This window comes from Micropterus dolomieu, linkage group LG13 (genome assembly GCF_021292245.1).
Source record: "Micropterus dolomieu isolate WLL.071019.BEF.003 ecotype Adirondacks linkage group LG13, ASM2129224v1, whole genome shotgun sequence".
NCBI classification, from domain to species: Eukaryota; Metazoa; Chordata; class Actinopteri; order Centrarchiformes; family Centrarchidae; genus Micropterus; species Micropterus dolomieu.
The window spans coordinates 17,412,815-17,425,479 of record NC_060162.1 but is presented as its reverse complement, the minus strand read 5'-3'; the positions used below and the strand labels follow the sequence as shown (position 1 = coordinate 17,425,479).

At 38.3% G+C, this 12,665-nt stretch overlaps 1 protein-coding gene across 1 annotated transcript in view; it reads right to left on the bottom strand.

Moving 5' to 3' along the window:
- Window positions 1–9,892: 9,892 nt before the first annotated feature.
- Window positions 9,893–12,665, bottom strand: part of nsmfa (NMDA receptor synaptonuclear signaling and neuronal migration factor a) — a 32,897-nt gene continuing 30,124 nt past the window's right edge. The window contains exon 11 of the mRNA XM_046067656.1: window positions 9,893–11,615. Within this exon, the coding sequence (XP_045923612.1) occupies window positions 11,518–11,615 (98 nt within the window). The 3' untranslated portion in view covers window positions 9,893–11,517. The remainder of the gene's footprint in view (window positions 11,616–12,665) is intronic.

Sequence of the window (12,665 nt, the reverse complement as noted above, 5' to 3'; positions counted from 1 at the left end):
TGTCAACATACAAGAATTGACCTTCAGTCTCCACACTACACACCTCAGTGGAGGTTTCACACATGTCAGGGTAAAAAAAACAAGTGTGACACTGACCTCTTGTGCTAATTTTGTAGCATTGCAGTCCATGTGAAAAGACTGGAATAACTTCAGGTTTTCAGTTATTGCCTACTGATGGAATACATCATCCTTCATGAGTTGAGAAAATTAAATGACAAATTTATCCAAAATGTACAAATAAATATCCCTTCCCTCTAACTATCATTCCACCGTATCCTTACACTCCCTGCATGCACTTAATCATGTAAATACTTTAATAAGAAAATCATCTGAAATCTCAAATTAACTCAGGTACCTCTGTTAATTACATAATTATTTTAGCTTATCTGTATTCATGTCCCATAATGTCTTTATAACTTATACCGCACAAACAACAAACAGCAAAAACAATGTTCTATTAATATCACATTAATATAAATTAAACCATACCAGAAAAATACAGGACTTCTTTCTGTGTGTGGCATCCAAATGGAAACCACAGTTTGATGTATACAGTAAATCAGTGCGTCAGAAATCTCATTGTAAGTGTGAAGAACTATACAACAAAGATTGAGCTTAAAAAGACATCAGCTGTCCTACACACAGCCATGAACATTAAAACATCAGCATAAAATAATCCAAAGGGTAGGTCTCTAAGGTTGAAGCCCATCACAAATTAGCCTCACTACAGAGCAATGTAATGTTCATCACATAAGAAACAGTGTAACTTCAGTTCACAGGCTATTTCTGTGGTGTTATGCCCCCTGCTGGGGTACACAGGAGAGCTTAAAACCCCACATCAGCAAATGAGAAGTGCTGATTATGACAGAATCTGAGCTTCACTCTTCATGCTCAGTTAATTGTTTACCTGCTGAAGGCTGCTAGAGGTAAGAAAAAAACAAAAATGCACTGAAACTTTACAACAAAGGGCATGCTCAGCGTTCTGTAAAACTGCACACTTAGACCTACTTCTGGAGGTGAGATGTTTTAGTTCAGTGGTACCCCTTTATTCCATTGCCTCCCCCTTTTCCCTTCATTAGTACACTGTAGCTGTAGTCTGCTCAATTAAAGCTGGCTACAGTCGTTTGCTTCCATAGAGAAAGATCATAACATCAAAAGTTTTCAGAGTTTAAAAGAAGTAGAATAGAGTAAAATAACCTTTCAATTAGTAGCAGAACATTAACTTCCTGCCAATGCTGCATTTGGAAAGATTAAAGTACTATGCGAATGATGCCACAAAACGTGAGAAATAACTCAAGTGAGGTACTTGACATCAGTCATGAAAATAAAAGATATATTTGTGCAGAGAAGAAATTAACAACGCAAAGCGCCATCTCTTAGTAAGAATTTGCTCACCTCGCATTTGAATAAAATACCACTTCTTAATGTAGAAGTTCTATAGGAAAGCAAGAATTACAGCCACTGTTTTTTAAGTACAAAGTAATCTAACAAAATAATCCATTAACATACACATTGTAACGTCTGAGACAATCAATTTGTAGGGAAATGTTAAAAGTTTTGTAAGATAATAAATCCCTTTCAGATGGTTGTTTGAGTGTTGATGACAGGGCTGACATGCTAAGGTTTGTGTGCCAATAACATAATGTGCACGTCACAAGTCATCTTTCTGACGATATTATAAGGATTGAAAATTGATAATGGACAAGAAAAAAACAGAAGTAAAAAACAGAAACAGAAGTAGAGGAATGACTCACAATGCTCAGTGGCAAAATTGCATACACACAAACTGTGTCAATATCCTAATTCCAGGGGCATATTGTTAGCAGATGGGGCATTCTTTAGCCAGTTTGCCTAAATCTGAGGCATATTTGAAATACTAATCCAAATCTAATCTACTGGAATATGGGGATGTGATATGGTACACAATCTTTATTATGACAGAGGTAATGAGTGCAAAGCTCCAGTGCTTGATTTGTGTACAATGGCCTTTTTGCCCAAATGTCAAATAATCCATGTTTTACTTCAGACCATGTGATGTTTTCTACATGGAATACGAATACAAAGGCAGTTCATATGAAGCAGGATTTCTTTGGTATTCTGAAAGGATTAATAACAATAATTAAGAAGACTTTAGTTAAATGAAGTAGATTTACTCAAGTACTGTACAATTACGAGGTACTTATTCTTAGTAGTTCCATTTCCTGCTACTTTATACTTCTACTCCGCCACAGCTCAGAGGAAAATATTGTATTTTTTACTCCACTACATTTATAGTTACTTTACAGATTCAGATAATTAATACAAAATATAGGCAACAAATAAATGAAGATGTCTTATTATAAAGATAATACTTTATTGAGCCTCAGGAGGCAATTCACAACCTATCCAGCCTTATACAGTAATCAAAATTAGCTCCAACTCTACCAGTTGCAACAATAAAGTGATGAACACTGTAATGCACTAATAATTTCAATATATATCATTATTAATAAGGCCATTCTGCATAATGAGTAAATATATATATATGTATATATATATATATGTATGTATATGTTTTCATGCTAGTGCTTTTGTACTTTTATCTATTTATCATCTAGTATAAAAATAATAACTGCTAAAATATGGTTTAAATGTTTTCTAGAACTTCTAGTGAACATGAACTTCTCCTCTTCCAGGATATCACTTGCTGCCACACAAATGTTGTGGAGTATGCAGCAGGCACCAATCATTTTCAGGCGTTATGGATCCCAAAGGTGCTCTCAGAAATGTTACTTGCCCTTGTATGGTGCCTGTTGTAGCAGGCTTCATCTCGGCCTGCTCAAAATTCAGGTAGAAAATTAGTATTTAAAAGTCACCAAAGTAACAATTTGCTGTGTCTCCTGAGTTAGTGTGTGTGTGTGTGTGTGTGTTTAATGAGACCCAAAGTGTTCTTATATGCTACAGGCTTGCGGTATGGTGTCATAATTGCCAACAGGATGCTGCAGGCACAGGCATCCTCCATCTCCTAATAGGAAGTACCCAGCTGCTGGATGCAGGGCATGTTGGTACGATCTCTGTAGGACAAGGGCATCATATACAGATCCTGGACTGCCAATATACACATCCAGAAATGTGCCCTTGGCATCACAGATGCCCTGCAGTAGCACTGAGAGGAAACGTTTTCTGTTTAAATAACATTTCCTCTGTGGCTCTGTAGGAGGAAGAATCCTGACAACAGTAGCACAGCTGGTCCCCACCTCCTCCATCACCTCTGGGGAAATGAATAGCTCTGTGGAGGATGGCCATCATTTCCTCCACAACGTTGTGGACGGTCCTGCAAACTGTGACTAGTGGCATGGCAAAAATGTTTGCAGTTTTCCTGTAGGAGGCTCCACAGGTAAGCCAGTAGACCACGACCAGTAACTCCTTAACTCCATAGACATCAAATGTCCTGTTACATTTATTCATTTAGCTGACGCTTTTATCCAAAGCGACTTACAATTGCTATATATCTCACATTTTTATACTATCGTCGCACGCCTCTGGAGCAACTAGGGGTTAAGTGTCTTGCTCAGGGACACAATGGTGGATGTCTCACAGTGGGAATTGAACCCAGGTCTCCCACACCAAAGGCATTATCAAGGCAGCATTATCTATGCGCCATCACCACCCTGTTAATGATGTATGTGACACAGATGAGGTCCAGGTACATCTTGCGTTAATGTTTTATGTGTTTACTGCACAAGGCTTGTCAGACTGAGAACCAAGACAAACAACAAGTACGTATGTTGCATGTAGACTAACCTATTTCAATAATTAAACTGTTAAAAGTATTGAACCTCCCCTGTACTTGCCAGTTTATGAGGTAGACCTATGTATATAAAGCTAATGTAATGTCATACAAGAGCACTGGAAAAATGTTAACCTCAGCATGTTTATAATGTTTTTTATGTCATCTGTTTTTGAAATGGTGTTTGCCCATTCCATATGAATGGGGATGGACAAATATTACAAACCTCTCAGTATAACGCAGTACAGTTCAACAGCAACAGAAACTGTAGTTGACACAAACAAGAAGATTTTATACAGAATTAAACTGAATGAAACAAAAAAGCACACTGATCAGAGCGACTACCATAAATACCATATTTTGCTTAATTTTAAATATGCATTATAGTAATGGTAACCAGAGTAGATGCATTGCCAAGACAAGCTGAGCAAAACAACTGCAGTCCAATTTAGCTGACAGGGGAAACTCATAACCAATCAGTTCTCAAACACATTAATACTGCAAGGGTAAGACTCAGTGTTACAGCTGTGGAATATGGAGCATGCAGGAGACAGGGGCAAGAGTCTGCCCGTGCAAGAGGAAGAGGCATTAGAGTGCGGGGTGGTATGGTGAGGGTGAGGGGGAAAGGAAGATGGAATGGGGGCACAGAGGAAGAAGAAGAGCCAGAGAAAGGCAAAGACACGGATAAATCTCAAATGAGATACAGGCAACAGTTTTAGATCATATAATCAGCCATGTCCTAAGAGGCTGGTCAGATAGTGTATAACCTAATCAGAGCCAGTCTGCAGTGTCGTCAAATAAATGTTTTGTTTAAAGTATAGTGTGTGCCGTGGCTGACATCAGTACTATTCAGCTGCCTAAGAAAAACTATATTAGCAATTGGACAATATTACATAGTGGGTAACTATCACACTTTTAGAGTTCACTGTCATTTGACAAGATGTCTTTGCATTTTGACTGTCTTGATCTAAGCAATGATAAAAGAACCTTTTGTTTTGATTACAATGATGGATGAGTTAATTCTTTTGATTGATTAATCACCTTTTGCAGGTCACATAGAGTGGTGTGCTGAATGTCCCACGTAGTGTGAGGATTGTACTTAACGTTTTGATAATTTTAAGTTTGTTTCAGTGCATGAGCCAAATCAATTGAGAAAAACTGTAATATTGCACAGACAGGAACGTCAGCCTTAAGGGGTGTTTCCCATGCTCACATTTCTAATTTAGTATTTTGTTTTCAATTCATTGTCTTGTCTTTTTCTAATTTGTATCACAACGACATGCTCTGTCACAAATGACGGGTAAACAGTAAAAGCACAACTGTGTATCCTGTCCAATCTCTTGCAATGCATTACTTTGTACTGTTGAAACTGATATATGTCATCCAGATAAAGTGAGCATTGTGCATTTTCAGTCAGTCATCCCAACCTTAGTTTACTGTAAATCAGAAAATAGTCCACTGTTCTATTGACAAATGGCTAAACATTTTGACCATCTTGTTCGTAAACAAGGACTTGTCATTCTGATGGCACTGACATGTTCACTGACACAGATATTTACTTTTGAGAGATAGATTAAGGATTCTGAGAAAGTTATGGGCTTTTGTACGTAATCCACTGTGTTGTGCTGTTTACATGATCTGTTTAGAGAAATGCACTTAGTGTTTTGCAAATGTTAAGGTTGATTTGAGAACTGTGCCAAAACGAAAAACTGTAATTGTGTTCATTGTTGTTTTACAATCAGTAGGGTGTTTTATTTTGAAAATTGACCGGATTCTCTATGCCGTTCTGTACCTGACTTCCTGCCCAGTTCGATCGCTCTGCGCTGCTTGAAGGCCCTTTCAGATAGGAAGTGATTTGCACTGTATACACAATATATTTCCTTCACTCGCTCCCAGAGTGGATTTAGCATGATCTCCAAATTTAACTGCAATGTGAATAGATGGTCCACATACATTTGATTTCTGGGTGTGTCCTGCTCAGAAGCACAGGAGTCATTTCTACTGGCAGAATATGTTTATATTATTTATACATTATTTGTATTATTTATATTGTCTGATTTTGAATTCATTATTGAACAACCCAGAATATGACCATGGTGTCTTTTAAAGATCAGAAATGATTTATTGGGTTAAATGTTTTAGGGAAAACTGAAATTTTGTAAACCCATTGCTCAGGAATTATCAGCCTCACACGTGACTGAATGGAAATGACAATAAATGTTTCTTGCTGACAGTCTCTCCGACTCTCGCATTTGGCCTGTAGTAGAGAAAGACTGACCTGTTAAGCTGCTAACTCTTTGTGTATCAAATGCATTGACTAGACACTGATGGACAACAGACAATTTGTCTGGTGCTAATTTTATACCCAGACTGACAACTAATGTATATTCACAGAGAAAGAGAGACAGAGAAGGTAACTCATTTTGGTTGGACTGGTTAGTGCAGATCCAAATACCAATTCTATAAAACATACACTCTAGTACCAGATCCATATTCATCAAAGTTAAACCAGATGCTGCCTTTTCATGCACTCTGCAGTTTGTAGACTCACGATGTGCAATGCAGAGATGCTTTTTGACTTTGAAAGACTCAAGAGAACAGCTTAAGATAAGAACATCTTTAAGTGCTCCTCTTATTGTGGGACACTCGCTTCCATAAGTTGTCTGTGCTAACAGCATGTTTAACTCTTGTATGTTTACACATACAAGAGTTAAACATGTGTTTACACACATATGTTTATGCATTCTCACTCAGCATTTTTTGCTATCCTGTAGTTGATCAATGTATGTTGACATAAGGAACTCAAAGCCTCTAGAATATCAGGACATACTGTAGAGTGTGAAAATGGCTTGGTGTTGAATATTAATTAATTCACCATTGTAATTCAAGTGGAGGAAAGAAGAAGAAGCAAAATGGAGGTGGAAAAGCAGTGCACACAAGGCAGAGTGCATGAAAGGCAAGGCACAATACTTCAAAATACAGAACATGTTGTTTTTGTCTGCATATTTCTCTTTCTGTGTCATGATCCTGTCTGTGTGTCTTGTTTGGGAGTCTGAGTTTAGTTCCATGTCCTTAGTTCATGTTTTGGTAATCATTCCTGGTCCTTGTTTGTATTATTGTGATTTGGTCTCCTCTGTACTCTGGGTTCTAGTTCTGTGTTCTCATTTAGGTTCTGGTTCTTTGTAACTTGTGTGTATTTCTGTCTTTTTGGTTATTCACTCTGCCCCATGTCTGCTTGTCTAGTGTTCTCTCTGTTTCCCCCTGCTTTCTCTCTGCCTCGTTAGCCCTGATCCCGCTCACCTGTCTTGCTCCCGTCCCGCTCGTTAGTCCCTGTGTATATGTATGCCTGCTTTTCTCTCCAGTCTTTGTCACGTCCTTGCGTCTAAAGTTAAGTGTTCCTGCCTGTTCCTTGTCTTCCTAGTTCTGGATTATTCCCTGTGTTTTGGATTGTCTTGTGTTCTGGACTACCTTTGTTGGACTTTGCCTCGAGCTCCTTGTAAGCCTGTTTAAGTTAGTTTTTTGAGTTAATAAACATTTTTGGACTGCAACCTCCTCGCCTTGCCATTGTCTGCATTTGGGTCTTCGCCCCAGTCTGCACTCAGCGCCCCAATCCATGACATTCTGTCTCCCTGTATTTCTAATTAATTTCTGGTACTGAGGCTGCAGAGAAATATATGCATTTAACCATCTTTTTAGATGTTCTCCTTTTCATTTCAAACTAGCCTCTTGTTTCCACTTTTTGCCATTCTGCTGTAGCTTTGTGTGAATCAGTCAAATGTATAGAAAGCCTCTTATAAACATGCTTTTTATTTCACTTGTGTATTGACTCCTTAATGACCACATGGTTAAATTCTGTTAAATGCAAGTGGAATTCTTAACACACAAATGCATCTAGTCAGATACTCTTGTTTAGTCCTGCTGTATCTACTAGGAAGTTAACATGTAATGAACCATAATTATGCTAATTCAAAATGGACACGAGCAGTTGGAGCATTTTGATCAGGGTGTTTCATTAAGATGTTCTCTAAAATTCCTAAATTTTCCCTATGGGGGATTAATAAAGTTATATCTTATTTTAAACCTAAAATGGCTGTTATAATGCAGAACCTTGTGCATGGCACATCCTAAATGGAAACATGCCTGTGCGTGTGGTAGTTGGCTGGTTTTATTAGGATGTTACAGCCATGATTACGTCACAACTCTAATGTGTGAAAAGAGCAAGGATCCTGGAGTACAGAACTTTGTTCAATCATGCAATAAAAAGTAGTGATGAAGGAGTGATGGCGGAGTTTCATCTGTTCTTTTAAATAATTGTCAGAGTAAAAGTAATACTAAAATCATTCCTAACAAACAGCAGTATCTCTGTCTTAGCTTAACTTAAAGGACAAAAGGACAAACCACAACTTGCTTGTTTCTTGTTTGGTTTTCACAATATGGGAAATGAAATGAAAAGGCAAATAGTACAACACAGACTGACAGAGACAAATAGACACATTTGCATCTTTAATTAGATTTCCAGTGAAATTATGTTTGTTTTTTTGCTGAAGAAGGAAACAAGAAAGCTCTCTCAAACTCCTGAGTCAGAATGCTCTTCATATCACGGTCATTTCTTTATAGACTGGATATGAGATTGATTTTTTTCAACACCTAATGAACTGACTGAATCCATTACATCGTTGCTTTGCTTTAAATTAACCAATGTCCATGTTTCTGATCTGAAAATAAAAATATTCAGTTCAACCCAGCAGCTGAGGGCAACATCTATGATAATTTGGCAGCTTTATGCCTCTGCTGGAATTAAAATGGCTCAATGATATTACAGGTTGCGTAACTGTTAAATTTTAGATTTGTAGTGAAACTGCGTGACTCAGGCTGAGAGAGCACTGTAGGCCGGCACTGCAATGTCAGAGAGGGGGCAAATTTAAAACAGAGTTCTGTTAGTAGAGAGATAGGGAGCACTCCAGTGAGACTGGTTGACTTTAACATAAAAAAGTCTGCACATAATGCTCCAAATATTAACACATTCACAACTGTGTGTGTGTGTGTGTGTTATGCAGGGCTAGGACCACTGAAATCTATTAAATAACTAAAATCTTTTTCCTCCTGCACTCTGTAAACTTTCTGCTTAGCCATCACCTATGCAAACACAGAACAACAAAATCAAATGGTTTGCTGAAATTCAGGGGCTGATGTCGTTGTGGGACACTGCAGTAGTGGTGTGACTTACGCTTCTTTGGATTGCTGCCTTACGGACAACATAAAAAGTGGATAGCAGTGTTAAGTTAAATTCAGTTTAAGTTTAGATGTTGTTACATTAGGCAAATTTGATTATTGTTCTGCTGAATACAAAACCAAAAAATAAAAATAAAAAAAATTAAATGAGTGCTAAGAGATTTAGTGTTACCATTAAATAGTGGTGCTTTTAGACAAAAAATCAAAGCAACAAATGCTTAGATATCCTGACTTAGTATGAAGTATGATTCAAGTCCCAGAAACCCTGAATCCTACACTTCCCATAGAACAATAGAGTCTTTCATTCCACTTTCCCTGTCTCTGCATCTTTCAAACTCCATGCTACCAGTTTGCAAGGTGATAACAGTTTTCAATGTTCAATAATTTTTTCTTTTCTTTTAGTTCTGACTATTAGATGTCATTTTAGTTTCAGAAAGGTTGTATATTTAGTTTTGCAGTAGTTTTATTTTGTTTTTGTTAGGGCCAGGTATGACGTGGCAGACGTATGTAGCTACATATACATACAAAATACATGTACAAAATTAAGAACTAAATGCTTCTAATTCAAATATTTGTGTATATGTTCCATGTATCTTTCGTCTCACTGTGCAACCTCGTGTTGCAAAATGACATTAAATTAACTGTGATACCTTATTGTGAAATTTCAACTTGTTTTATAATCACTTTAGTTTTAGTTTAACTTAAAGGATATCTTTTGTTTTTTGTTTCAGTTTCTGTTTATGATAATAACCCTGCCAGTTTTTAAAGCAGGCTTTCTGTTATAAGTTTGAAGTCTCAAGTGGAAGCTGAGATAACTGTAAAAATCTTCCCCCAAAGAAGATATCATACAAATGTTTTCACAGGCATGACGAGTGAACGACATAAACTGACTTCATTTGTAAAAGTGCCCCTTTAATTTTGTCCTGATTTATAGATTTCTTAACATTTCTTTTCATCACAGCCCTTTGTGTGTGTGTGTGTGTGTGTGTGTGAGCACTTTTACATTGTTTCAGATTGCTGTCCAGCAGTAGGCTCCGCTGCTTCTCTCCACATTTAACCATCTTCAATCTATATGAGACAGGTCAGGTCGTAGTGCGACAGTCTTGGACACAGGCAAACACTCAGTGCATATTTCTGGCCTTTTAACACCTGGCATGGGCAGCAGATGGCTGTTAACAGCTTAAACTCCTGGCAGATCTGTTTAATTCACAGAACTCCGGTCCTCAGACTGGACAACAGCCCAGTGAAGTGAGAGGTGGCGGAAGCTCGTTTGGCTGCCATCAAAAGAAGCCAAGAGTGTTTGGCAGATAGTGAGAGCAGCTGGCACTGTTGACAGGGGCCGACTAAGTGGCCTGAACCTTCTGCAAAGGAGCAGGAGGGACCATTAGGGCAACTCTTACAGTACAGGGGTAGGAGCAGTTGGATGGCTGTTACATCCCTCTTGACATCATGAATCATACAAGAATGTCTTTTGTCTTTTGAGTGTATGTGACAGATAGAGAGAAAAAAATGGGGGATGAAGGTGATAAACAATTACTTTTGCTTTAACAGAGAAGCAGAAAGAAAAAAATACACACATCACATCTGCATGTTTTTAACATGGAAAACACACCCACACGCCCCCACCCACACACAAAATCAGCAGATTATACTTTTTAGTTTTTTACCAAAACATGAAGCTCATTTCCTCAGACCGAAGATACATTTCTAGAGAAATAATACATTCATTCCAGGTGATGGCGATGAAGATTACAATATCTTGATATAATAGACAAACAGATTAATTACTTCATGGCTAAAACCTGAGTTATTCCAAAGTATTTCCATATGAAACTGCACAACAATGCACATCAAAAATAAGTGATGCATCATTATTCTCATATGGAGTATTATTTGCATGACTAAGCTATGCTAATATATTCATGTGATATATATATACACACATCAACATATGGGTTATTTATGTATATGTATGTCTCCGGGGTCTGAGATTATCTGAGAGGTCCAGTCAAAACACAGAACCACATTATGACAGAATAAGTTTCAACAATTTTTCTGAAGCACATCAGCCTCAAAAAGTATGTCCTTACAACAGAGTTGTGACTAAAATGATATTTCTTTTTTACACATTTAAATTTTTGATTCTTTTTTGCTTTCAAACTCGAGAGGCAAAGAGAGTTGGTGACCAAGACGTGAACAGTCCACTTGTCTCTGCTTTTTCCTCATTTTTTCTTTCAAGCATTTCTTCTGCCCTCCTTGTTAGTCTTTGATCCTTACTCTGAAAATGAGGAGGAGCAGAGGCACAGCATACTTTTGTTTGTCCTCAGCCTCCATGTCCTGTCCTCCCTCTTCCTCCTCTCCCAGTCCTCTCCCGCATGAAAGCAGGTATGACTGTTTATATTGAGTTGACGGGGTTGAGCACTGCAGTAGAGCGATGTTCAGTCATTGGAATTAGTTTTAACAGGTTCCTCGTGGCACTGGAGGGCTCCGCTGCACCCATTATCCTGCTTTCTTCGTCACAAAAAATCCTCATAGTCCAAGAGTTTGGAGTGCTGGCGTGTCTTCCAAAGTCGGTAGAGGCGGAAGTCGAAGTACATCTCAATCATCTCTTTGCCTGTTTTGAAAAAATGGACAGAAAAAGTTATAATCACCAACCTTTTCATTCCCAGGTCGTCTACAGGTGCTGGTCATATAATTAGAATATCATCAAAAAGTTGATTTATTTCAGTAATTCCATTCAAAAAGTGAACCTTGGATATTATATTCATTCATTACACACAGACTGATATATTTCAAATGTTAATTTCATTTAATTGTGATGATTAAAACTGACAACTAATGAAAATCCCAAATTCAGTATCTCCGAAAAATTAGAATGTTACTTAAGATCAATACAAAAAAAGGATTTTTAGAAATGTTGGCCAACTGAAAAGTATGAACATGAAAAGTATGAGCATGTACAGAACACAATACTTAGTTGGGGCTCCTTTTGCCTGAATTACTGCAGCAATGCGGCGTGGCATGGAGTCAATCAGTCTGTGGCACTGCTCAGGTGTTATGAGAGCCCAGGTTGCTCTGATCGTGGCCTTCAGCTCTTCTGCATTGTTGGGTCTGGCGTATTGCATCTTCCTCTTCACAATACCCCATAGATTTTCTATAGGGTTAAGGTCAGGCAAGTTCGCTGGCCAATTAAGAACAGGGATACCATGGTTCTTAAACCAGGTACTGGAAGCTTTGGCACTGTGTGCAGGTGCCAAGTCCTGTTGGAAAATTAAATCTGCATCTCCATAAAGTTGGTCAGCCGCAGGAAGCATGAAGTGCTCTAAAACTTCCTGGTAGACGGCTGCGTTGACCTTGGACCTCAGAAAACACAGTGGACCAACACCAGCTAGAGGCCATGGCACCCAAACCATCACTGACTGTGGAAACTTTACACTGGACTTCAAGTAACGTGAATTCTGTGCCTCTCCTCTCTTCCTCCAGACTCTGGGACCTTGATTTCCAAAGGAAATGCAAAATTTACTTTCATCAGAGAACATAACTTTGGACCACTCAGGAGCAGTCCAGTCCTTTTTGTCTTTAGCCCAGGCGAGACGCTTCTGACGCTGTGTCTTGTTCAAGAGTGGCTTGACACAAGGAATGCGACAGCTGAAACCCATGTCTT